This window comes from Vulpes vulpes, chromosome 12, assembly GCF_048418805.1.
Source record: "Vulpes vulpes isolate BD-2025 chromosome 12, VulVul3, whole genome shotgun sequence".
In the NCBI taxonomy this organism is placed as follows: domain Eukaryota; kingdom Metazoa; phylum Chordata; class Mammalia; order Carnivora; family Canidae; genus Vulpes; species Vulpes vulpes.
In genome coordinates this window covers 165,139,349-165,164,195 of record NC_132791.1, presented here as the reverse complement: position 1 = coordinate 165,164,195, position 24,847 = coordinate 165,139,349, and the positions used below count along the sequence as shown (strand labels likewise).

The 24,847-nt window shown below is 47.3% G+C and overlaps 2 protein-coding genes and 1 pseudogene across 4 annotated transcripts in view; 2 read left to right on the top strand and 1 right to left on the bottom strand.

The window, feature by feature from the left end:
• The window catches only part of SPIRE2 (spire type actin nucleation factor 2), a 33,288-nt gene extending 20,922 nt beyond the window's left edge, over nucleotides 1-12,366 (top strand). The window contains exons 7-15 of the mRNA XM_026004868.2: nucleotides 52-175; nucleotides 287-456; nucleotides 1,118-1,307; nucleotides 2,850-2,971; nucleotides 5,504-5,638; nucleotides 5,709-5,776; nucleotides 9,998-10,025; nucleotides 10,930-11,045; nucleotides 11,322-12,366. Coding sequence (XP_025860653.2) covers nucleotides 52-175; nucleotides 287-456; nucleotides 1,118-1,307; nucleotides 2,850-2,971; nucleotides 5,504-5,638; nucleotides 5,709-5,776; nucleotides 9,998-10,025; nucleotides 10,930-11,045; nucleotides 11,322-11,544 — 1,176 coding nt within the window. The 3' untranslated portion in view covers nucleotides 11,545-12,366. The remainder of the gene's footprint in view (nucleotides 1-51; nucleotides 176-286; nucleotides 457-1,117; nucleotides 1,308-2,849; nucleotides 2,972-5,503; nucleotides 5,639-5,708; nucleotides 5,777-9,997; nucleotides 10,026-10,929; nucleotides 11,046-11,321) is intronic.
• On the bottom strand, nucleotides 3,883-4,360 carry LOC140594814 (small ribosomal subunit protein eS12-like; annotated as a pseudogene).
• A 652-nt stretch (nucleotides 12,367-13,018) lies between the features above and the next one.
• TCF25 (TCF25 ribosome quality control complex subunit) overlaps nucleotides 13,019-24,847 on the top strand; it is a 34,633-nt gene continuing 22,804 nt past the window's right edge. For all 3 annotated transcript variants that reach the window (XM_026005026.2, XM_072731290.1, XM_026005025.2), the window contains exon 1: nucleotides 13,019-15,604. In XM_026005026.2, the coding sequence (XP_025860811.2) occupies nucleotides 15,191-15,604 (414 nt within the window). In that variant the 5' untranslated portion in view covers nucleotides 13,019-15,190. The remainder of the gene's footprint in view (nucleotides 15,605-24,847) is intronic.

The window sequence follows — 24,847 nt, the reverse complement described above, 5'->3', positions numbered from 1 at the left end:
ATGGCACAGCCCCACTGCCCTTCCTTCCTGGAGCTGCCATACTCCCTCCAGGTCTCAGAGAGAAGGCTTCGCCCCCTACCTCAAAAGCAGAGGACCCTGCATGAGAAGATCCTGGAGGAGATCAAGCAGGAGCGGAGGCTGCGCCCAGTGGGAGGCCAATGCTGGGGTGGCCGGGGTGAGCATAGAACCCCTCCCCCCGCCCATCTTCCCTCCATCACTTCTCCCTTCCTGCTCTGTCCCCACCTCCTCACTTTCCTGTCCTGCCCCACCTCTCTGCCTCCACCAGGGTTTGGCTCTCTGCCCTGCATCCTCAATGCCTGTTCTGGGGATTCCAAATCCACTTCCTGCATCAACCTGTCCATCACGGATGCCGGGAACAACAGTCAGCGCCCACGGCCCCGGGTCTTGCTCAAGGCACCCACCTTGGCTGAGATGGAGGAGATGAACACATCTGAGGTCAGAGCCCATGGGTTCCTGGAAAGAGGCCAGGGAGGAGGAGGAGGGGCAAGTGAGAAGGGCTGAGTAAAGCCAGTGTGTAGCATTCAGCTGTGGACATCCACTGCTCAGGGCTGAGGGCAGCACTCTTCTTTGGAGCTGGTGTCCTGCTGTGGGGCTGGGTCTGCCCTGAGACCAAACATGGTGGGACTTGGGAACACTTCCCCATTTGGTGGCTCAGACAGGTGACTGTAACAGTGACCTTGGGCCACCTATTCCCATAGCACAAAAAGGGCTGGAATGTACATGCTCCATCATTGGACTTGGGAAGCTAAGCAGCCCCTTGGCTTATGTGAAAAGCCAATGTGTCTCAGTGTGATCCCCACCCCCCCCAATCATGTCATCACTGCCCTTAGAGCCCAGGGAAACCAGGGGTGGTAGCTATCTCAGTGGGCTGCACCTGACACCAGACCTGTCATCTCTAGGACTTTCCACAGGCCTCAGGGAAGGGTTTGGTTTTTGAGGTCCTTGCCTTCCACTGTCTAGAGGATAGTCAGGCTGGGCAGTGAGTAGAGGATGGCCCCATGGTGTCTGCGCCCAGCAGCAGCCCCCTGCCAGTTTAGGGACAGACAGGAGGTGCTGGCATGCCGGGTGATCAGGGCTGAGTCTGGTGTGTCCACAGGAGGAAGAATCTCCGTGTGGGGAGGTGACACTGAAACGGGACCGCTCTTTCTCAGAGCATGACCTGGTCCAGCTACGGAGTGAAGTGGCCTCTAGCCTGCAACCAGCCACTCAGCCCCAAGGAGGGTTGGAATCATCCAGGCCCCGTGCAGGCAGTGTGCATTCCTGGAGGCCAAGCACCCAGGAACAAGGCAAGTGATGCCTCTCACCCCCTCCTCTTTTGATTGTGTCATGTGTGGGCACCATGTCCTGTCTTCCTGAGCAGGTAGCTCCCAGAGGGCACAGGGAGCTCACGTCTGCACGAAGGATATTTAAAGGTCAAACCCAGACTTATCTTATTGCCTCAGGCAGGCATCCTCCACTTTTTTTTTTTTAAAAGATTTATTTATTTATTCATGATAGACACAGAGAGAGAGAGAGAGAGATAGGCAGAGACACAGGAAGACAGAGAAGCAGGCTCCATGCCGGGAGCCCGACGCGGGACTCAATCCCGGGTCTCCAGGACCGCGCCCTGGGCCAAAGGCAGGGGCTAAACCACTGAGCCACCCAGGGATCCCCAGCATCCTCCACTTTTTACACTTTAAAATATTAAATTAGTAATCCACATTTTTGTAAAATACTTTTTAAAAACTTCAGATTCTAGTATTCAGAGATAATTACTATTAATATATTGGATATGAAAAGAAAAATGAGCAGATGGAGGATGGATTGACGGATGATGGGTGTATAGATGGATGGAAGGTGGATGGATGATAGAAGGATAGATGAATGGATGGATAGGTGGATTGTAGATGGATTATGGGTGGATAGATGAATGATAGAAGGACAGATGACTGATGGATGGATATGGGTGGATGTCATATGGGTGATGGGTGGATGGATGGATGGATGAATAGATAGATGATGAGTAGATGGCTGGTTGGATGATGGGTGGATAAGCAGGTGGATAAACAAATAGATGGATGGGTAAGGTGATTGACAGATCTTTCTAGTGTTTTTTTTTTCCCTGTCAATTAAAACATGTCTGCAATGAACCAGATGGACTATGCAGCACTTACCACTCTAGAACCTGACTTGTCATCAGCTGCTTTCCCTGTTGTTCAGCACAAAGGTCAAAACAACTGGCCATATGGCATGCATTAGTCCCACTGCTGTAAGGGCTGTGCTCCCCAGGTGCTGACAGGACATGGGGTTGTCATCTGCCCCCTCCCCTACCACTTCCTATCAGACATGGCCAGGCCACCCTATCTGCCCTCAGGGCTACCTTGAGCCATGCTTTCTTGCCACTTTCAGCGAGGTCCCATTCAGTAGCTGACTCACTCTCTGGAGTGAAGAGGTCCAGACCAGGCCAGGCCAGTTCCATACCTCACTGTCCCCCTACAACTCTCCTTAGGACTCAAATCCCCTGTGGTGGAAATGAATCTGCCTCTTTCTCCTCCGTCCCTTTCTGCTGAAGGGCACTGAGTGATTCTTAAGAAGGATGCAGTCTTTCTGGGAGACAGGCACCATCTGCTTTCACTGTTGGCTGCTATGGGACTCCCAGCATTGGCCCATTAACAGGGATCAAATATGGGGCCCACCGCACATACCTGCCCCTTGTGTGGTTGACATGCTGTCTACCTGTCCTGCTTCCCCACTGCCGGGCCAGCCTTTCCATCACTCCTGGGCACAGCCCTCCCACACCACAGTTTCTGCTGGGTTGTCTTCATAGGGCTTCTGTGCTCTTGCCTCAGGTTCCTTCCCTGTGAGAGTCCAAGCCCAGCCTGACCCCAGCTCCCTACCACCCAGTGACCTAGACTCAGCAGAGGACAAGCCAGCAGCTTCTGCGGCCCCAGACACCAATCACCTGTGGCTGGTGAGTGACAGAGGCCTTGTTGTCCATGGTGACTGGATGGGACATCTCCCCGGGACAAGGCCTAGCAGGATTGGGGCAACTCCTTTAGACAGTGTGGCTAGGTCTGCTCTAGAGCCACCAAATCTGGGGCAGTGGTGCTGTTACCTTTTGGGCCTTCTGAACACTGCAGCCCCCAGTCAAAACAGGACCTTCCTAAGGGGACAGCGGGCATGGGAAGTTCTTGCTTCTGTCTCTGAGGGTTAAGGCCGATGAGAAGCTGGAGCTCTGCATCTGAAGGCAGTGAGCTGTGACAGAGCACCTTATAGGGCCAAGATCTCGACTCTTCTCCTGCACTGCTTACCTTCCTCAGCTGTGAGTTTTGTTGTCTGAAGTGGAATTGTGAAGGGCTGACAGCTGCTGGTATTGGATCTGAGCCTTGGGGTATGATGTCATCAAAGGGATGACAGTGGTGCAGGGCCTGGTGAACACAGGGCATCTGGAGGTCACTGGTGGTATCCTCGCCCTTTCCTTTGTCAAGAGGCTCAAATGAGAACAGATGTTAAAATGCTTTGAAAAGTGCTATGTAAATGTAAGGCAGTATTAGTAATGATATTCCCACTAAATCATGTGTTAGCTATTGCTGCGTTAAAAATTATCCCAAAACTTAAAAGTGCAAAAAACAAATTTTTATTATCTCACAGTTTGAGGGTCAGGAATCCAGAGGTGGCTCAGGCCTCCTTGGGGGTTACACTGGAATGTGGCTTCTCACATGGACTGCCCCAGGGCTCTTGAGTGTTCTTAGGAAGTGGCATCAGGCTCCCCCAGGGCTCATGGTCTGAGAGACACCAAGTCTCAGAAGTGACTCCTTGTTATTTCCACTTTAATCTGTTCATTACAATTGAGTCACTAAGTACATTCTCAGAGGAGGAGAACTAAGGCGCCCCCCTCCACTTCGGTGAGGAACCAGAACCAAATTTTTTACTTCTTTTCTCGTGTTTGAAGTATTCCTCGATGACATCTTCAGCCTCTTTGTCCTAGCCCTTAACCACCACACACAACCAACCACTTTATGGGGTTTTCCCTGTCAGTTTTATAGAGGCCCCCCCATCTCCCTAATTTCTCATTGTCATCAACCTATTTAGGTTGACTTTGTGATCAGCACAAAGCACCCCCACCAACTTAACATGCAGGCTCATCACAGTTGAGTGATACAAGTGCACAGTGATGGGTTTGGCTAGTGTCTAAGGCTGTGGCAGCTTCACAAATTCCACGTGCTGAGCCATTGTGGATGAGGGTGGTCCCCAGCCCTTCTTGGGAAGCAGTATTAATGTCCATAACACCTCCAGCAGCAATACCTTCCTTGGCCATAGTGCTGGAATGTGGGTGAAGCTGAATTTTGGGTGTATGTGAGCCTCCACGTAACTCAGGGGCAACTGGGAGAGAGGAAGGCTCACTTCTGCTTCTTCTTCTTCTTCTTTTTTTTTAAAGACTTTGTTTATTTATTCATGAGAGACACAGAGAGAGAGGCAGAGACACAGGCAGAGGGAGAAGCAGGCTCCATGCAGGGAGCCTAATGCGGGACTCGATCCTGGGATTCCAGGATCAGGCCCTGGGCTGAAGGTGGTGCTAAACCACTGAGCCACCCAGGCTGCCCCAAACTAACATTTTAAATTTGGGGTGTCAGGCATTGCGCTAAGGGCTTTATGTGTTATCTCAATGGAGCTGGAATACAACTCCACTTTCTAGGAGAGGAGCTGGATTTGAGAGGTCGAGCTCCACACTAACCTCCATGGAGGGAAAGGCAGAACAAGGTATACTCACCATGGTGGCCTAAAGAGGTAGGCGGTTGTGGAGGTAGGACACGTGCCACCTAGAGATGGGCCGATGCAGGCAGGAGGTGCCTAGGGCCTTCCGCTGCCAGGGAGGAGAGACCTTTGTGAAGGGTTCCAAGAAGAGAAGATGTAGGGCAGGAGACCCTGGCTGATTCTGATTGGCCGTGGTATTGTGTGCAGGTGAGGGACAAGGTTGGAGTCTGGAGAGCACTGTGAACACTGGTAGGGTAGCTGGAGGGGATGTGGTCATCCATGGGCTGGGGCCAGGTCCCAAGAAACCTTGCTTGCTATTGTAGGAATCCATGAGAGAAGTCATGAGAAGCCTATGTGGCTCCCAGGGATAGAGGAGCTGAAGAATGGGGTGTTTAAAATTTTTTTTTAAATTTTTTTATTTATGTATGATAGTCACAGAGAGAGAGAGAGAGAGAGAGAGAGAGGCAGAGACACAGGCAGAGGGAGAAGCAGGCTCCATGCACCAGGAGCCTGATGTGGGATTTGATCCTGGTTCTCCAGGATCGCGCCCTGGGCCAAAGGCAGGCGCCAAACCGCTGCGCCACCCAGGGATCCCAATGGGGTGTTTTAAGAGGTTGCGAGGCTTGGGTAGTCTGAGGCCATGGACTCCAGAGTCCTCAGAGAAGAGAGAAGCTTGTGGATAGACTCCCAAGTAGCCTCATTCCTTAAGGCCCGAGGAGCACCCACCCCTTGACCCTTCTGTCCCTAGGAGTTCAGCCACCCTGTGGAGAGCCTTGCTCTGACTGTGGAGGAGGTGATGGATGTGCGCCGCGTGCTGGTGAAGGCTGAGATGGAGAAGTTCCTGCAGGACAAGGAGCTTGTCAGCAGTCTGAAGAAGGGGAAGGTAAGCTGGCCTGAATCCCAGCTGGCTTCTTCACCATGCAGAACTAACTAATCTGGGTCTTTTCTTACAGATTTGCTGCTGCTGCCGAACCAAGTTCCCGCTGTTCTCTTGGCCACCCACCTGTCTCTTTTGCAAGAGGTGAGCCTCTGTAAGCACCCTGGCTGTGAATTAACATGGGAGGAGGAGGTAAGAGTCTCTGAGCCAGCACTGTCCAGTAGAACTTCCTGTGCTTGTGGGGATGTTCTATCATGTGTCATGGCCTAGTGCAACTATGGAACATGATTTTAATTTTTTTTTTTTTTTTTTTTTTGCAGTTTCTCAACTTTATTAGCCTACAGCTCCTCCCTGCCGGCCGCAGGGGCTGGTCCCTGGGCATGATTTTAATTTTTTATTTAGTTTTAATAGCTAAGGGGCTCCCACTTTCAGCAAAGATGGGGTAACAGGCATGTCAAAAAGTAAGAAAACACAATCCATGGCAGAAATATCTATCAAAATCACCCAGAACTGACACAGATGTTAGAATTAGTAGATACAGACATTACAAGGTTTGAACTGCATTTTTTAAAAAATTTTTTTTATTAATTCATGAGAGACACACACAGAGAGACAGAGAGAGGCAGAGACACAGGCAGAGGGAGAAGCAGGCTTCCCACAAGGAGCCTGATATATGGGACTCGATCCCGGGTCCCGGGATCACGCCCTGAGCCAAAGGCAGATGCTCAACCACTGAGCCACCCAGGCATCCCTTGAACTGCATTTCATATGTTCCAAAAGTTACAGGCAAGAAAGATTTGGAGAAGACACAAACTTCTAGACATGAAAACCAGGATATTTGGATGAATATTTGGAATTACAGTGGATGAGATTATCGGCAGATTGAACATTCAGAATAATGTGTGGAAGAAAAAAATTAGTGGACTCAGAGACAAAGCAATAGAAACTATCTAAAGTGAAAACACTGAGAGAAAAAATAACTTAAAAAATGAAATGGTGTCAGTGAGCTGTCAGATAATGTTAAGTCTAATACAGATGTAATTAAAACTCCCCAAGGAAAAGGAGAGGGGACAGAAAAAGTATTATAGTTAAAAATGTGTTTCAAATTTGATGAAAAATATACACTCACAAGAAACTCAATCCCAAGCAAAAGGAATCTGAGTACAATTATACCAAGGCACCTATTAATCAAATTGATCAAAACCATAACAAAGAGAAATTCTTTTTTCTCTTAAGATTTTATTTATTTATTTGACAGAGAGCAAGGGGAAGAGCAGAAGGAGAGGGACAAGCAGGCTCCCTGCTGAGCACGGACCCCAGCGTGGGGCTCGATCCCATGACCCTGAGACCATGGCCTGAGCCAAAATCAAGAGTTAGATGTTGAGGCACCTGGGTGGCTCAATGGTTGAGCATCTGCCTTCGGCGCAGGGCATGATCCTGGGGTCCTGAGATCAAGTCCCATATCAGGCTCCTTGCAGGGAGCCTGTTTCTCCCTCTGCCTTCGTCTCTCCCTCTTTCTCTGTGTCTCTCATGAATAAATATATCTTTAAAAAAAAGAGAGAGAGAGAGAGAGAGAGAGAGACTAGATGCTTAATGCACTGCACCATGCAGATGCCCCAAGAGAAATTCTTAAAATCAGCCAGCAAATAAAGACATATAGATGACAGACAAGAGTGGTTGCTGGCTTCTCACTGAAATAATGTGAACAAGAAGAGCATTTTTGAAGGACTGAAAAACTGTCAATCTAGAATCCAATACCCAGCAAGAATATGCTTCAAAAACAAAGACAAAAAGTAAAAACATCTCCAGAAATACAAAAACCAAAAGAATTCTTCACAGTAGACCCACACTAAAACAAATGTTCAATGAGGTCCTTCACATAGAAGGAAAATGACTCCAGTTGGAAACCTGAATCTATGCAAAGAAATAGCACCAGAAGTAGCAACTACTAACATAAAAGGTTATTTTCTTATAACTCTTTATAAGGTAAATCAAGATCCAGTACCAACAGGGTGAAATTCAGTGTCTCGTATCCAATAAATGATTACTAGGCATGCCAAAAATTTAACAGCAGTGTATTAGAGGATTTATAACTTATCTATAAGTAAAAGCTATCATAACAATGGCATTGCATTCAGGCCAAGGAGGGGATCAGAAATGTGCTGTTGGAGGTTTCTTAAACTCTACCTGAAGACAGTAGGCTATGATGTTACAGAAATACAGTATAAGTCTGAAAGCAACCACTATAACAAAGCAGAGGAATAGCATGCAATCATAAAAAAAAAAAAGTTGATTAATACAGAAGGCAGAAGAAGGAAAAGGGAACAAAGAACACATAGGGCAAAAAACAAAAAGCAGAATGACAGTCCTCAACCCCGCCGTGTCATAGTTACCTTAACTGTAAAAGGCCTGAACAAGAGGACTAGAAGGTAGTGTCCCAGACTGAATTATGAAAGCAAGACTATCTGCTGCCTGCAACACATGTACTTGACATAAAGAGACACTGATTGGTTAGGAGAATGGAGAAGATACGCCATGCCAATACTAGTCAAAAGATAGATGATGTATTAATTTCAATGTAGATGGCAAAGAATATGACCAGAGATAGAGGCATTTCTGTCATAACATTAATGGAGGAAAGTAACTTCTAAACACTTGACATACCTAACAACAGAAGTAAAAAATACAAGGAGTAAGAATCTGATGTAGTTGTAAAGAAAAATAGATAAATCCATTGTTATAATTACAGTCAATAGTTTTTTCTCAACAACTGATAAAACTTGTAGACAGAAAAATATTAAGGATATAGAAGACTTGAACATTACCAACCAGTTTGATCTGACATTCATAGAACACTACACCCAGCCTCAGCATTATGTACTCCTTCTCAAGTACACACAGAACATTTCTAATATAGACCATATTCTGGGTCCTTAAACAAGTCTCATACATGTAGAAGGACTCAAGTCATGGAAAGTAAGTTCCCTGACCAGAGTGAAATAAAATTAACCCAGACGTTTCTAGATGGCAAACCAAGTATAAAAATATCCTTGCAAGGGCAGCCCGGCTGGCTCAGCGGTTTAGCACCACCTTCAGCCCAGGGTGTGATCCTGGAGACCCAGGATGAGTCCCACGTCAGTCTCCCTGCATGGAGCCTGTTTCTCCCTCTGCCTGTCTCTGCCTCTCTCTCTGTGTGTCTTTCATGAATAAATAAATAAAATCTTTAAAAATAAAATAAAATGAAATGTTCATTTTATGAACATTTTATGACATCGTCCCTTGTTTTAAAAAATGGATTTGGCAAAAAAAAAAAAAAAAAAAAATGGATTTGGACAATTTGTCCCCTGACAGATTTACCTTTACCTTTATAGAATAGTACATATCATACCCCATTTCATTTATTTTTATTTTATGTGTAAATGTGTATCTTTGTCAGTCACACTTAGAAAGATCTGGAGGTGGGAAAGGGTCTTCAGGGATTGCCTCTGAGGATGGGCTTTACACGGCAGAACTCTTGGGTCTCTAGTGCAGTTTTCTTAATATCAGGGTTTTTACAAGAACGTGTTCATTTTTGAAATCAGGAATGGAGAATAAAAAGATGTTAATCACCACTTAAAACAAAGTGGCCCCTCTGGCTCTGATGGGGCTTCTCTGGTTGGGAGTGTTGGGCTCACACAGGTATAGAGGGCATGAAACTCCCCAGACTAAATAGTCCACAGAAAGACCTGTGAGGGGCAGAAATACTTGAGATGTACAGCTAATTAAAAAGAAAAGCAAGGGGATCCCTGGGTGGTGCAGCGGTTTGGCGCCTGCCTTTGGCCCAGGGCGCGATCCTGGAGTCCCGGGATCGAATCCCACGTTGGGCTCCCGGTGCATGGAGCCTGCTTCTCCCTCTGCCTGTGTCTCTGTCTCTGTCTCTACCTGTGTCTCTGGCTCTGTCTCTCCTTCTCTCTCTCAAGAATAAATAAATAGGATCCCTGGGTGGTGCAGCGGGTTGGCGCCTGCCTTTGGCCCAGGGCGCGATCCTGGAGACCTGGGATTGAATCCCACATCGGGCTCCCGGTGCATGGAGCCTGCTTCTCCCTCTGCCTGTGTCTCTGCCTCTCTCTCTCTCTCTCTCTCTCTCTCTCTCTGACTATCATAAATAAATACAATAGCAAAAATTAAAAAAAAAAAAGAATAAATAAATAAAATCTTAAAAAAATAAAAATAAAAAAAATAAAAAGAAAAGCAAGATTTGGGGATAAAATAAATACTGAAGTAACTGGGGATCAAGCAGAGGGCAAGGACAGTTTGACTGGCAGGACCTGTTCCTCTGTGGCCTCTTCCCAGCTGACCCTGCTGCCCTTCCTCTTTCCCTTCCAGGGCTGTCTGCACTTCCTGTAGCATAAAGGTAAGGATCATCTGGGGTCTGAGGTGTCCTGTGGCTGACCTGGCTTGTCAGGAGGGGCAGAGCAGGGTGCTGAGGGGGGACAGAGGTTCTGTCTCCTACAAGCTGGTCACACACAGATGAGCCACCTTGTCCATCTCCTTCCTCCACAAGCAACCCATTCCTATACTTTCTAAGACTGTATAGTTGTTATTATTATTATTTTTTACAGTGGGAGAGAGAGGATTTTAAGCAGACAACCCACTGAGCACAGAGTGGGATGTGGGGCTTGATCCCACAATCCTGAGATCATGACCTGAGCCAAAATCAAGAGTCAGGCTCTTAACCAACTGAGCCACCCAGGCACTCCAAGACTTTGTGGTTTTTAAAGACCCTTGTAGGTGTTTGTGTTTTTTTAATGTTTTTTTAACATTCCATGTTAGCAGGCTGAAAAGAAAACCCTTCACTTCTCCTCTAAAAGTCCTACATTCTGACACAATTTCCTTGAATGTTTTTGGAAGGGTTCTTGCGGTGTCTGTGTACATGCAGGTGTATAGATACAGAAACATAATCACATTTGGAACTATATCATCCTGTTACACCTCAGCCTAGAAACAAGGGCCTGCTGCAGAGGAAGAGTGACCACTATGATCTTTACTCCTTTTTATTGTTTCACCACTGAGAAACCTCTACCTCTTTGACCTGAAGAATTTACTGCATATAGGACATGATGCTAGACCGTGTGTGGTGCAAGTACCTGTCTAGATGGGCAGAAGTTGTGGTTGGGTGTGGGTAACAAGCAGGGGTGGGCACATGCCTTCAGAGAGCCCACATCAGACATTGCCAGGGTGTCATGCAGGCCCAGAGCATGCGGCTGTTGATGGGTGTGTCTGTCGGGGGGGTCCACCTCTCCCTCTGTGTGTTGTAGATGAAGATGCCTTCTAAGAAGTTTGCACACATTCCCGTCTACACGCTGGGCTTTGAGAGTCCTCGGAGGGTGTCAACTACCAAACCTACACCAAGCCAGAGAAGAGATGCCTTCCAGTGTGTTCCTTTACCCTTTGCTGATGTGGTCAGGCGTTGACAGTAATACAAAAGCTGGGGTGGGTGGGATGGTTTGCTAGGACACTCCCAGGACACGGAAATCCAAAGCACTTGTCTAGAAAGAGATACCTCATGGGGGTCTTGGGGACTAAGTAGTAGGAGATGGGAATTGAACTCCTAGCAGACCCCAGGATTCCAGCTAACTCTTGAGGAAAAGCTTTTGCTGTGGGGAAATATGGCAGGTGGGACTTCCCTGATGGCTCTGTCCTGTTTCAGATCCCTGCAGGGGCCCCAGTGGCAGAGTGTGGAGGAGACGTTCCCACACATCTATACTCACGGCTGTATCCGCAAGGATGTTTGCAGCGACTGCACCAGCTTTGTGGCAGACGTGGTGCGCTCTAGCCGCAAGAGTGTGGATGCACTCAACACCACGCCTCGCCGTACCCGCCAGACGCAGTCCCTCTACATCCCTAACACCTGGACTCTCAACTTCAAGTGATGGCTCTCAGCCTTACTGGACCACCCAGCCAGAGACATTTCAAGGAGGCCAGACATCTGGGGAGGAGCCAGGCTAGGCCTGGACATGGCTGAGAAACTCCCCATTCTGGGGCATAGCCGCTAGCCTGCCCTCCTGAGTGTGCATGTACATATATATACATATATAGATACATTTATATAATATATACACACAGCCTATATATTTATATACATGTCTCCTGGCCCCAGAGTTTATTTAGGGTCAGGCTCACTCCAGGACCCTCCCTGGGGGAGGCAATTTCCTTTTGGGAGTCCTTGGGTGGGGTACAGGATGGGGCAGGAATGGGTTTTCTCACTCAGGAAGGACAGCAGTGGATTCTAGATAATAGAGCTCTGAAAGACCCTACCCCTGTATTTGTTCTCTTCTCCATCCCAAGGATGAGAACACAGCAGCTTCCCCTCCCTAGGTGGATGTCCAGACTGGGACAGGACACCTTGGTCCCCAGGTAGGCAGGAGCACTCTGCTGGCCTCTGTGCTCTGAGCAGAACCTGGCCTGCAGACACAGCCAGGAAGACCGTCAGTGGATAGATACTCTCCTAGCACCATCTCACCCTTCCAATTGGAAGGTCCAAGGCCAAGCTCACTCCTTGCCCCCTACCCAGCATCCATTCCCCAGCCATCTGCCACATCTGGCTGGTATTGCTGTCCTCACAGACTCAGAGGTCCAGAGATGGTGCTGGTTCCAGGGCCCTGGTGATGCTGGCGGTCCTGGTCCAGTAAGAAACTCTGTAAATTTGTACACACGGCTGCTCTTGGCCTAATAAAGGTGGTCTCACAGCCTTCTGTCTGGGGTGTGGACTGAGGACTATTGAGCCACAGTGGTGGGCACATTCTCAGAAGCTGGGCTCTGAGGGGTCACCTGCCCTCCGGTGCACATTCAGGATGCCCACCACGACAGGAGGGTGCTCAGGCCCACTCCTGTCCATGATGCCCAATTTCATCATCTGGCCATCTTGGTCTCACGGCTGGCAGGGCTCCATGTGGCTCAGCCTGATGCCTACAAATTGCCAGCCTGGCCCTTTGGCCTCCTCCCCAGATCCCTATTCCTGTTCTCTGGGGAGATGATTCCCTTAGGGTTTGATGGGTAGGGGCAACTCTGCTCTTCAGGAGACTGGATGGAAAAGCACCTACATGCTCTGCCTGCCACATGCATCTGGGAGGTGGCTTCTGTTGTCATCTCACAGGTAAGGAAATCAAGTTCAAGAGAGGAAGGAATTTGGCCAAAGATACATAGCTCACGTGGGACTTCAATGCAGGTCTATCAGATGCCAGGCTCTAACTCCCTGCCATATGGACAGGGGCCTGGAGGAGGCCCTGAGGGACGGGACTTGTAACGGGCCTGCAGGAGAGGGTCCTTCATCAGCTGGGGTCCATGACATTCAATTATACCAAATTACAATAGCCAATAAAAACAGCCAGCTTCCAACACTTTTGGGCACTTCATGGGCAAGGAATATTTTTATTCTTATTTAAAAATGAGAAAGCAAAGTGGCGCCTGGATGGCTCAGTCAGTTAAGTGTTACCAAATTACAATAGCCAATAAAAACAGCCAGCTTCCAACACTTTTGGGCACTTCATGGGCAAGGAATATTTTTATTCTTATTTAAAAATGAGAAAGCAAAGTGGCGCCTGGATGGCTCAGTCAGTTAAGTGTCTGACTCTTGATTTCAGCTCAGGTTATGATCTCTACATCCCAGGGAACCCTGCATTGGGCTCCCTGCTTAGGGTTCTCTCTCCTCCTTCTGCTCCCCTCTCCCTCTTAAAAAAAAGAGAGAAAGCAGACACAGAAAGCGTAAAGATTTGTTCCTGGTCACACAGCCAGCAATGTGTGGCCCTCCATGGGCATATGCTTCTGGGAGGTGAACACCGTTGCCATTGTTTTAATTACATGGGTGAGGAAGTGGGCCTGCCAATAGGATCAGGCCCACATTCCCAACAGCGAGAAACCAGTGTTCTATTCCACATAGGAATACTTGGAAATTAAAAACCCATCCTGGGGGTAGCCCCAGTGGCGCAGCAGCTTAGTGCCGCTTGCAGCCCGGGGTCTGATCTGGAGACTGGGGATTGAGTCCCACATCGGGCTCCCTGCATGGAGCCTGCTTCTCCCTCTGCCTGTGTCTCTGCCTCTTTCTCTATGTGTGTCTCTCATGAATAAATAAATAAAATCTTTAAAAAAAAATAAACCCTGGGACAGCTGGGTGGAGCTGCGAAGGGCCCACATAAAAGCTTGAAGGTGATGTTGGAAGGGATCCACTTTGTCTCGGGGTTTGCCTTCTGCTGACCCTAGGTACTGAAAGCTATGCAGTCAGCCCAGTGAACCAAGCCCTGTCTCCACCTCACCTAATTTACATTGTGACAAATGGAGATCACTTTGTTTAGAACTGAATGGTTTACAACCAAACTCCTAAGGGCCACGACTGCCTTCAGTGGTACAGGGAGAACTTCAAGTGGGCCTGATGTTGCATTGCTCAGCATCACATGACTGCTCTCTTGTGGAAGGCAAAGGAGGCAACTCCAGGCTGAGACTCCCCAAGTTTTCATCCACAGGTGAGGCAAGAAATCTGCATAAATTGGTCACACACTTTAGGGGTGACACCAAATCTATTTAACAACTAGCCCGGCCTTGGACAAATAGAATGGACAAGAGACCGGCGTCCTGGGGGGTTCCACCTGTGCTGAGCATAGCTCTTTAACAGGATTATGGGAGGTAGGGAGGGTAAATTCCAGGGGACTACAGGGGCATGGCTGGAGAGGATGAGGCATGTGGGGAGCTAGAGACAGCAGCTACGTCAGGCGATGTGAAGTAATGCAAGAGCCTGATGACCAGTACAGGCCGACAGACCAGCCAGGCACACCTGTGTGCACACACCCTCTCCCTGTGTGTGTCTGGAGACTCAGTTCCCAATTGGGGTGGGCATACCTACTTCCCAGGATAGAAGGATTAGTACAGTGCCATCCCCACACTCAAGGCTGCCCTCTCCTCTATTCTAGCACACACCAGAGCCTCTCCCTCCTGCCTCTGCGGTGTAGGCCTGCATATTTTAATCCTCTAAAGAGTTTTTAAGAAATATCAATGCCTGACCCCATCTCAGAATTTCTAGGGATGGGTCCTTGATCTTTATTGTACAAATCTCCCCAGGAGATTTTGAAACACAGGGAGGGTGGCGAGCCTCCACCTCAGACCACGGATTCCCATACCCCGATTATCGGGAGAGTCACCTGGGACGCATTCGCGACGACAAAAGGCAAACTCCCAGTCCGGCCCCTAACACTGGAAGATTTCCAGAAATCTGCAGCTTTGGGAGGGTCCTGGGTTTTGACGTGTTTACTCTCAGGAAGGACAGAAGGTCCCCCCGGCAGCCACGGAGGCGGGCTCCGCGCCGCCCAGCTGTCACCTGCGCACCGCCACAGGTGCACCGTGCTCCTGCGCGCATCCCCTCCTCACGGAGCCTCAGCTGAGCTTCCTCCCGCCCGGCGAGCCCGCTCTCGGACAGCAGGGTCTAGGTCCCGGTGTAGACGGCTCGGAGTCCATGTGGCCCCGACATCCGTCGCGGACACGCCTTAGGAAGGCCAGCTGTGGGTACCCAGCGCGGCCGCCGCGGGAGGGATGGCCGCGTGGTGGCGCCCAACTCGCGCGAGACTTCGTCTGGACAGGCCCGCACCTTCTTTGATGCCCCCGGTGACGGAGAGGAAGTTCCGGAGAACCTCAACGCGCAGACGTGACACGCCAGCCTCGCGCCAGCGCGCCGTAAGTGCGCAGGCGCGCCAGCCGTTCTCTTTTCTGCTCTTCCTTCTCCCGGTCTCCAGACGTCAGCGGCCGTTGGGTCCTATGTCGCGCCGGGCCCTCCGGAGGCTGAGGGGGGAACAGCGCGGCCAGGAGCCCCTCGGGCCCGGCGCCCTGCAGTTTGTCCTCCACGATGACGATGATGCGGAAGAAGAAGGTCCAAAGCGGGGTCCAGGTGGCCGGCGCTCCCGGGGCGCAGGCAAGGAGGGCGTCTGCGTCAACAACCGGTTCGAGCTGGTGAGGAACCGGGCTGCCGGGGGTGGGGGCGGTGGGAGGGGGCGGTGGGAGGGGCGGGGCCCTGATGTCACGGGGGCGGGGCGACTCGTCTGGGCTGCAGCTGGGCGGGGCCAAATCGGCGAGTGGGGCGGGCGGTGTGGTGGGCGGGGCTACGTTGGTTCGGGCTGCCGCGGAGTGGGCGTGGTCGTGACGCCTTGGGGGCGGGTCCGCAACCTGTGGTCGGGGTCTCAGGTCTCAGGCTTTGGGGGGCGTTCGCTTTAGCTTAGGGTGGGGCGCTGCGTCCAGGGAGCACTTGGGGGTCCGGGCCCCTATAGCCCATCTCGCCCCCTGCTCGCGCCCCGGGGCTGAGTGTTCTGCTTGCTTCTCGCTGCGTCCCCTGAGCAGGTAGATGGTGGATGTGAAGCGAAGGAGTAAACGCCCCCTGGGGATTCTTCAGCTGGCCACAGTCAGTATCTGGGCTTGTGCGTGCATCGTTTTCGTCTGGCTTTTCTGACCTCCCTGTGCGGGCAGAGTGTCCACGGTGTGCCCCACTGGTTGAACAAGCCGCAGGAGGTCTGAAGGTGATGGGGAAACCAGCGACTCTTCTTTAGCTCGTTCTTGGTCTTGGATTGCACCCAACTTTAGGTAAAGTTGACAAGTTAGGAGCCCATCATAAATGACAGGGAATGTGGGTGGGCTACCAGTTCTGGAGTTTGGTTCCGAGATTATCGACCTCCCCTCCAAGGTGAGAGACGGCCTTGCGGTGGAGTCTGGGGTGGAGGTGGGACCAGGCCCTTTCTTCAGATTCCCTGCAGTCTCTTTTTTCCGGTTCTGATCCTGAGACCAGAAGCAACTCCCTCCTTTCTACTCTGTTTATTGTCATGCTTCCTTTCTTTTTTGACATTTTTATCATAAAAAGATTCAAACATGTACAAAAACAAGAGTAGTATTAACCTTCTGTGCTTATCTCCCAACTCCCACAATTGAACACACAGCAGGCTGTCTCCCCAGTATTTCTATCACATCCTGTGTTCTTAAATTTGCCAGTCATTTTTCTGACTTCTCTCAAAACACCCAAGTCTTCTCCCCCATCTCACTTGTTCTTATCAATTTGTGCTGTATTCAGCCATCTCCAAGGACGTTTGATTGTGTTGCGCTTCCTCTTTCCCATATGCCCCAGATTTGTCATCTTTAACAGCCATAGCTTTTCTTTGGAGGACATTTACACATTCCAGGCACTGCTGTTGTACCACAGGATTCTCGTAGTCTGGGAAGGAGGTCATATTGTCCTTGTGAAACGAGGTAGTAAGTGACACCTGCAGAGTAAATCCAGGCTTTCTTACTTAAAACTTGTACTCTTAACTATGTTATGGTATTTTTGGTATAAAAATTTTATGGTATAAAACAAATTTTTTTTTAAGATTTTATTTATTTATTCGTGAGAGACCCACAGAAAGAGGCAGAGACACAGGCAGAGGGAGAAGCAGGCTCCATGCAGGGAGCCCACTGCAGGACTCGATCCCAGGATCAAGGGATCATGCCCTGAGCCAAAGGCAGATGCTCAACCGTTGAGCCACCCAGGTGTCCCTGAAGCAAATGTTCTTAATGTTCCTGTTGAAGAAGAAAAGAGAGTAAATGGACGGGGGGTGGGCAGAGTGTTTGCAAGAAGTGGAAAAAGTGTGAAGAGAGTGCTTACATGTGAAGGGAAAGAAAGAATACTGATGTGGACCTCCCTCCCCATGAGATCATGTCAGTGGGACTCACGGTCTGTACCTGTTCAGGATTCTGCTGTCTATGTGTTCCCCTGTCACCAGCTCAGGTGTCCTTCCTGGTCTCGGGATTCATACATCCAGCTCAACATTTGTCCCTTTTTAGACCTTTCACAGATCTGTCAAACCCACAGTGTCCAAATGTTAACTGCCTTTGCTGCCTCCTCCAGCTTTCCCTGTCTTGGTAGAGGGCATTTCCATTTTGCCTCTTGTCCATGCTGCAATGTGAAGGCATCCCTGAGCTGCTTTTTTTCCTCTCACAATCTATGCAAACCATTGGGCCATCCTGTGGCAGTTCCAAGTGCAGCCTGTGGAGGGAGAGCATTGCCTATGGTTCGAATCATCACCGTCCTTATACTCAGTCCTGCTGCACCTCTTGTTCCTTTGCAGTCTGAACACAGCAAGCACAGTGACCCTGTTCGGCATGTGTCTGTCCTCAACCCTCCTTTCTTTATAACCCCCCAACGGCCCCATGAGCTCTTCTACCTCATTCCTTTATAATCTTGCTTTCTACGCTCTGGCCATGGTGATCTGTCCTCCTTGCCATCTCCTCTGCCTTTAACACCTGTATTTAGGTGTCATGTGGCTCACTCCTTCTTCCTCAAGTTTTGGTCAGATACCACTTTCTCAGTCTTGCTTCCCCTTCCTACCTGCTTTAATTTTTTTTTTTTAAATAAAGATTTTTTGGGGGATCCCTGGGTGGCTCAGTGGTTTGGCGCCTGCCTTTGGTCTAGGGCATGATCCTGGAGTCCCGGGATCGAGTCCCACATCGGGCTCCCTGCATGGAGCCTGCTTCTCCCTTCTCCTGTGTCTCTGCCCCCCCCCCCCCATCTATGTCTATCATAAATAAATAAATAAACAAATCTTAAAAAAAATAAAGATTTTATTTATCTGTTCATGGGAGACACACAGAGAGTGAGGCAGAGACACAGGCAGAGGGAGAAGCAGACTCCATGCAGGGAGCCCAATGTGGGACTCATTCCCAGGTCTCCAGGATCACACTCCGGGCCGAAGGCAGCACTAAACCGCTGAACCACCCAGCCTGCACCCTACCTGCTTTAAAAATACACTTACCTTATCTCGGGGCACCTATGTCAGGTGGCTGAAGGTGGCTCAGTCCGGTAAGCATCTTACTTTTGATCTCAACTCAGATCCTGATCTCAGGGTCATGAGATTGAGCCCCATGTCCTCAGACTCTGTGCTCTGCGGAGAGTCTGCCTGAAGATTTTTTTTCTCCCTCTGCCTCTTTCTCTGCACTCACTCTCTAAAAAAATATATCCTTAAAAAAAAAAAAAAAGTACAGTTACCCCCTTATTCCCATTTCCCCTTCTCTTCTTTCTCATTTTTCCCTCCTCCCTACTGAAGTATAAGCTTCTTGGGAGTAGAGACTTTGCTGTTGCCTCTCGTGTTTCTGCCACCCTGTGTCTGGCACCCAGATATGCAGAAAAGTTACTGCATGAGTCAGCGTTTCCTCTAAGAGGACCAGCAGGTATTGTCTCCAGCCAGAATGTTTGAATACAGGCTTTGGAGACAGAAGGATCCAGATTTGAATCCTGGCTCCATCTCTTCAGAGCTGTAAGAATGTAGATAAGATACGGTCTTACTTCATGGGGTTGTCATGAGTGATACATGAATTAACATGTGTAGCCTTTAGCCCAAGCTGGGCATATAGTCAACACTCAGAAAATACAGATACTAAAAGCCAAGTGAAGGGTGCAATAGAACTTAAGTAGAAACGTGACCCTAAGTTGTTTACTTAGAAACATTTCCAGGGACCAGCAATGCTGTCCTACAGAGAAGAAAGAGCAGAGAGAAGCTCTCCTTTGTTAGTTTATGAATTTATTCTCAAGACAGGCTCTTGGGTGAGTTTTTTTTTTGGCCTTAGAATAGAAATTTTTCCTATTTCATTCAGAGTAGTTTTTAAAAACCAGCTTTATTGAAGTGTAATTTATACATGATAAATGCGTCTGTTTTAAATGTATAGTTCAGGTTTTGCAGCATAGCATACTGTGCAGCCTTTGAAGATGATGTAGAATAGATATTCAGTATTTGGGGAGTCAAGAACTACTTTGACTATCTGTTAAAAACCCATAAACACACTTTTAAAAGATCAGATTAAAAAAAAAAAAAATCAGATTTTAAAGCACTGAGAAATTTTCCCTCTAAATGAGGAAGATCAATATTTTATAAAGAATTGCATTTAGGAGATCCCTGGGTGGCTCAGCGGTTTGGCGCCTGCCTTCGGCCTAGGGCGTGATCCTGGAGTCCCAGGATCAAGTCCTGCGTCAGGCTCCTTGCATGGAGCCTGCTTCTCCCTCTGCCTGTGTCTCTGCCTCTCTCTCTCTCTCTCTCTCTCTCTCTCTCATGAATGAATAAGTAAAATCTTAAAAAAAAAAAAAAAAAAGAATTACATTTAGCCTGTAAGCAACTCTAGGGCTGGGGACACTCAACCCCATGCAGTTGAAAATCTGCACATAACTTTTCATTCCCCCGAGCTTAACTGCTAATAGCTATTTATTGGAAGCCTTATTGATAACATAGAAATCTATTAACATGTATTTTGTATGTTATATATATTATATATATAATATATACAAGAAAATGTTATTAAGAAAATCATATGGGGGAGCACCTGGGTGGCTCAGTCAGTTAAGCGTTCAACTTGATTTTGGCTCAAGTCATGATCTCAGGGTCATGGGATCGAGCCCTCCACCAGACTCTGTGCTGGGCATGGATCCTGCTTACGATTCTCTTTTCCTTTGCCTCGTGCTAACCTCCGGTCGGGTCGGGGGTAAGAAAGTCATAAGAAAGAAGAAGATACATTTACAATACTGTGCTGTATTTATTTTTTTTTTAATTTATACATAAATTCACATGCATAGTTCAAACCTCTTGTTCAAGGGTCAACTGTATGTGCATATGTCTGTCTGTTTTTAGGTACAATATAATGGCCATTCTCTGAAAGCAATTGCAATAAATCTGAATTGTAAAATTATTAGTTTTTTAAAGATTTTATTTTTATTTTTAAAGATTTTATTTATTCATCAGAGACACAGAGAGAGAGAGAGAGGCAGAGACATAGGCAGAGGGAAAAGCAGGCTCCGTGCAAGGAGCCCGACTCAGGACTCCATCCCAGGACTCCAGGATCATGCCCTGGGCCGAAGGCAGGTGCCAAACCACTAGGCCACCCAGGGATCCCTGAATTGTAAAATTAAATAAACCAGACTTCATCCAGAATAAGTCTCAGTGATCAGGATGCTCGTTTTTTTGTTAGTTTTTAGAGATTTTATTTATTTATGAGAGACAGAGAGAGAGAGAGGCAGAGACACAGGCAGAAGGAGAAGCAGGCTCTCTGCAAGGAGCCCGATGTGGGACTTGATCCCACATCCCAGGATCACACCCCGAGCCAATGGCAGACACTAAACCACTGAGCCACCCAGGGATCCCCTTCTAAGATTCTTCAAATTAAAGTTATGTCACATCATTTCTTTTGTCCTCACATCTGTAAGATTATCTTTAGCAAAATTAGTATCTCTTAATGCTGCTGTGAGTGAGGAAAGAATTAAAAATCCATATTCCAATTGTGTAATTATTTGAACAGTAGAAAAAAAGTTTGCAGTGGTTCTAGATATCTGCTGGATGTATAGACAGATGTATAAGGCTTTTGAAAAGCCCGAAGCAGGATGAACATAAGGAAAACCACAGCAAGGCAAATCACGATCAAATTGTTGAAGCCAGTGGTGAATTAAAATCATAAAAGTAGTTGGAAAAGAGACACATTATCTACAGTGAAATAATGATATGAATGATCCTGACTTACTAGATACAGAGCAAACCAGAAGGCAATGGAGCAACATTTCTGCAGTGCTAATGGAAAAAATGTAACCTGGCATTCTATTCCCAGTGAAATATTTTTCAAACATGAGCGTGAAATTAAAAAAACAACGATAGGGATCCCTGGGTGGCACAGTGGTTTAGCGCCTGCCTTTGCCCCAGGGCAAGATCCTGCAGACCCAGGATCGAATCCCACGTCGGGCTCCCGGTGCATGGAGCCTGCTTCTCCCTCTGCCTATGTCTCTGCCTCTCTCTCTCTCTCTCTCTCTCTCTCTCTCTCTCTGTGTGTGACTATCATAAATAAATAAAAATTAAAAAAAAAAAAACAACAATAACTGGGTAGCCCCGGTGGCTCAGCAGTTTAGTGCCACCTCAGCCCAGGCGTGATCCTGGAGATCCAGGATCAAGTCCCACATCAGGTTCCCTGCATGGAGCTTGCCTCTCTGCCTGGGTCTCTGCCCCTCTCTCTCTCTCTCCTCTCTCTCTTTCTCTCTCTCTGTCTCTTGTGAATAAATAAATAAAGTTAAAAACAAACAAAAACAACAATAACCATCAATGTGAAGTAAAGATATTTTCAAATAGACAAAGGTTGAGAAAATTCATTGCCAGAGTCATACTAAAGAAATATTAGGGCAGCCCTGGTGGCTCAGTGGTTTAGCACCTTCAGCCCGGGGTGTGTTCCTGGAGACCCAGAATCGAGTCCCACGTCGGGTTCCCTGCACGGAGCCTGCTTTTCCCTCTGCCTGTGTCTCTGCTTCTCTCTCTCTCTCTGTGTCTCTCATGAATAAATGGATAAAATATTTATTTTTTTAAAAATTTATTTATTAATTTATGATAGACACAGAGAGAGAGAGAGAGGCAGAGACACAGGAGGAGGGAGAAGCAGGCTCCCTGCCAGGAGCCCGATGCGGGACTCCATCCCGGGACTCCAGGATCGCGCCCTGGGCCAAAGGCAGGTTCCAAACTGCTGAGCCACCCAAGGATCCCCGGATAAAATCTTTAAAAGAAAAGAAAAAAAAAAGGAAGAAATATTAAAGGAAATTCTTCATTCTGAAAGAAAATAGTGCCAGGTGGAAATGTGGATGAATGTGAAGGAGTGAGGAATGCTGGAAATGTTAAATATTAGGGTAAATATATAATGTTCCCTAGTTTTTAAATTTCTTTAGAAGAAGATTGGCTCTTTAAAGCGAAAGTAATAGTGTGTTATTGGGTTTACAACACACCAAAGTAGAATGTATGGCAGTTAATTGTCCTAAGAATGGAGGGAAATGTAAGCATGCTGCCATAAAGGTCTTATATTTTTATATGAAATAACACGAGATGCATAAAAGATGCTTATTGTAAGTTTACAGCAAGTACTGAAAATAGAAAGCAGACATAGTCTGAGGTTAGCATAAATGTAGACAAATAGATCAACACAACAGAATCAAGAATTCAGAAATGGGTTTATGCTTATACAGTCAATTGATTTTTTTTTTTTCAAAAGCAATTCCATGAGGAAGGTAAAATCTCTGTAACAAATGATGCTACAGTAACTGTATGGAGAAAAATGAACTTCAATCCATACAGTCCCCCCACACAAAGCATACTCAAAATGGACCTTGGATCTCCACATTAAAGCTATAATGCTTTTAGAATAAAGTGTTGGAAAATATCCACATGACTGAGGTAGGCTAAGACTTCTTAGACTAGGTCCAGGAAGCACTAACTAATCCTAAGAAGATTGAGAAGGTAGACTTCATCAAAACTTAAAACTTTTATGCCCATCAGAAGATGTAGCTAAAAATATGAATAGGCAAGCCACACACTGAGAGGAAAAGATCACAAGACATCTGTGACAAAGGATTTGTATCCAGAACATGTCTGAACAACTCTTATAAGTCAGTAAGAAGTCAGCCCAATTTTTCATTGTGCAGAAGATTGGAACAGGCACTTCACAAAGGGCTGGCTGATACACACTTGAAAGAATATTCAACAATAGTCAAAAAGTAAATGTAAATTAAAATTTTAAAACTGTGACATTGTATACTCACTAGGGTGGCCATATTAGAAATACTGATAATGCCAAAAGAGGCGCCTGGGTGGCTCAATTGGTTAAGCATCTGACTTCTGCTCAGGTCATGATCCTAGTGTCCTGGGATCAAGTCTCAAGTCCAGCTCTCCTCACTGGGGAATCTGCTGCTCCCTCTGCTCCTGCCCCCACACATTCTACCTCCCTCTCTTTCGCTCTCTCAAATAAAACTCTTTAAAAAATTAAAAAAAAAAAGGAGGGACACCTGGTGGCTCAGCGGTTGAGCGTCTGCCTTTGGATCAGGGGATGATCCCGGGTTTCCAGGGATCTCGTCCCTCATCAGGCTCCCTGCAAGGAGCCTGCTTCTCACTCTGCCTGTGTCTCTGCCTCTCTCTGTGTGTGTCTCATGAATAAATGAAATAAAAACTTTTTTAAAAAGATTTTTATTTGCTTATTCATGAGAGACACAGAGACAGGAGAAGCAGGCTCTATGCAAGGAGCCCAATATGGGACTCAATTCCGGGACTCCAGGGTCACACCCTGAGCCGAAGGCAGCTGCTCAACTGCTGAGCCACCCAAGCATCCCAAAATCTTAAAAAAAAAAAATTTTTTTTTTTTTTAAAGGAAGTACTGATAATGCCAAATGGTAAGCACATGGAGCAAGCAGAGCTCTCTGGGAGCAATATAAAGTTGTACAACCACTTTGGAAATAGATCTGACAATTCAGCATAAACCTTATACTTTATAACCCAGTTACTCAACTTTTAGATACTTACCCCTGAAACTTCTACATAAATGTTCAAGAGCAGCTTTCATTCAAACAGCCCCAAATGGAAAGCCACTTAAATGACTTCTGCCAGACAGTTAAGCTAATGTGGCACATCCATACAAAGACATACTGATGACCAGTAGTACAGGTACCAACAGGATAGGCCTCAGAACAGCGTTTTGTGTGAATGAAGCTAAACATGAAAGAAGACATGTTCTGGTTCTTTCTGCATGAAGCTCTAGGACAGGCACAAGCCATCTATGGTGGAAGAAATCTTAGCACCTGAAGTCAGCAGAAAATAATAATTGGGGGTATTACTGTGGTATATGTTTCGGGGGTAATGGAAGTATATTATATCTTGGTAAGAGTATGGGTTACACACCTATGCATATGCCAAAACTCATATTGTATCTCCATTTAAAGATAAGTAAATTATACCTTGGTTCCTCCTCTCCTCCAAAAAATGGTAAAACTCATGCCCAGTGTTTATTGTTCCTCAAGACTTGTCCTGTAGAATAGCAGAGAATGTATGTGTAGTGAACAAAAACCCCTTGAAATTCTTATCCATTTGAGAACTTGAAACTGATGAAAATGCCAGCTTTTGGATAGCAAATAAGATTTCACTGGGACTGTTGGATAGAGTCTTTGAGTGCTTGTGCGTGCTGATAGAGATAGCAATGAAGCATGCACTGTCAGCAACTCTTAAAAGGCACAAAGCTAAGTATGTCATCAGAGGGCTCCATGTGTGGGTGCACAGAGCCAAAACATTGCAGGTGAAGTGTAGCTTGACATAGAGCTTATGAATTTGAATTTCTCTAAATACCTCAAGCTTCCAAAAGGGACTCAAGAAATAAGATCATATGGGGCAGCTGGCCTAGTTG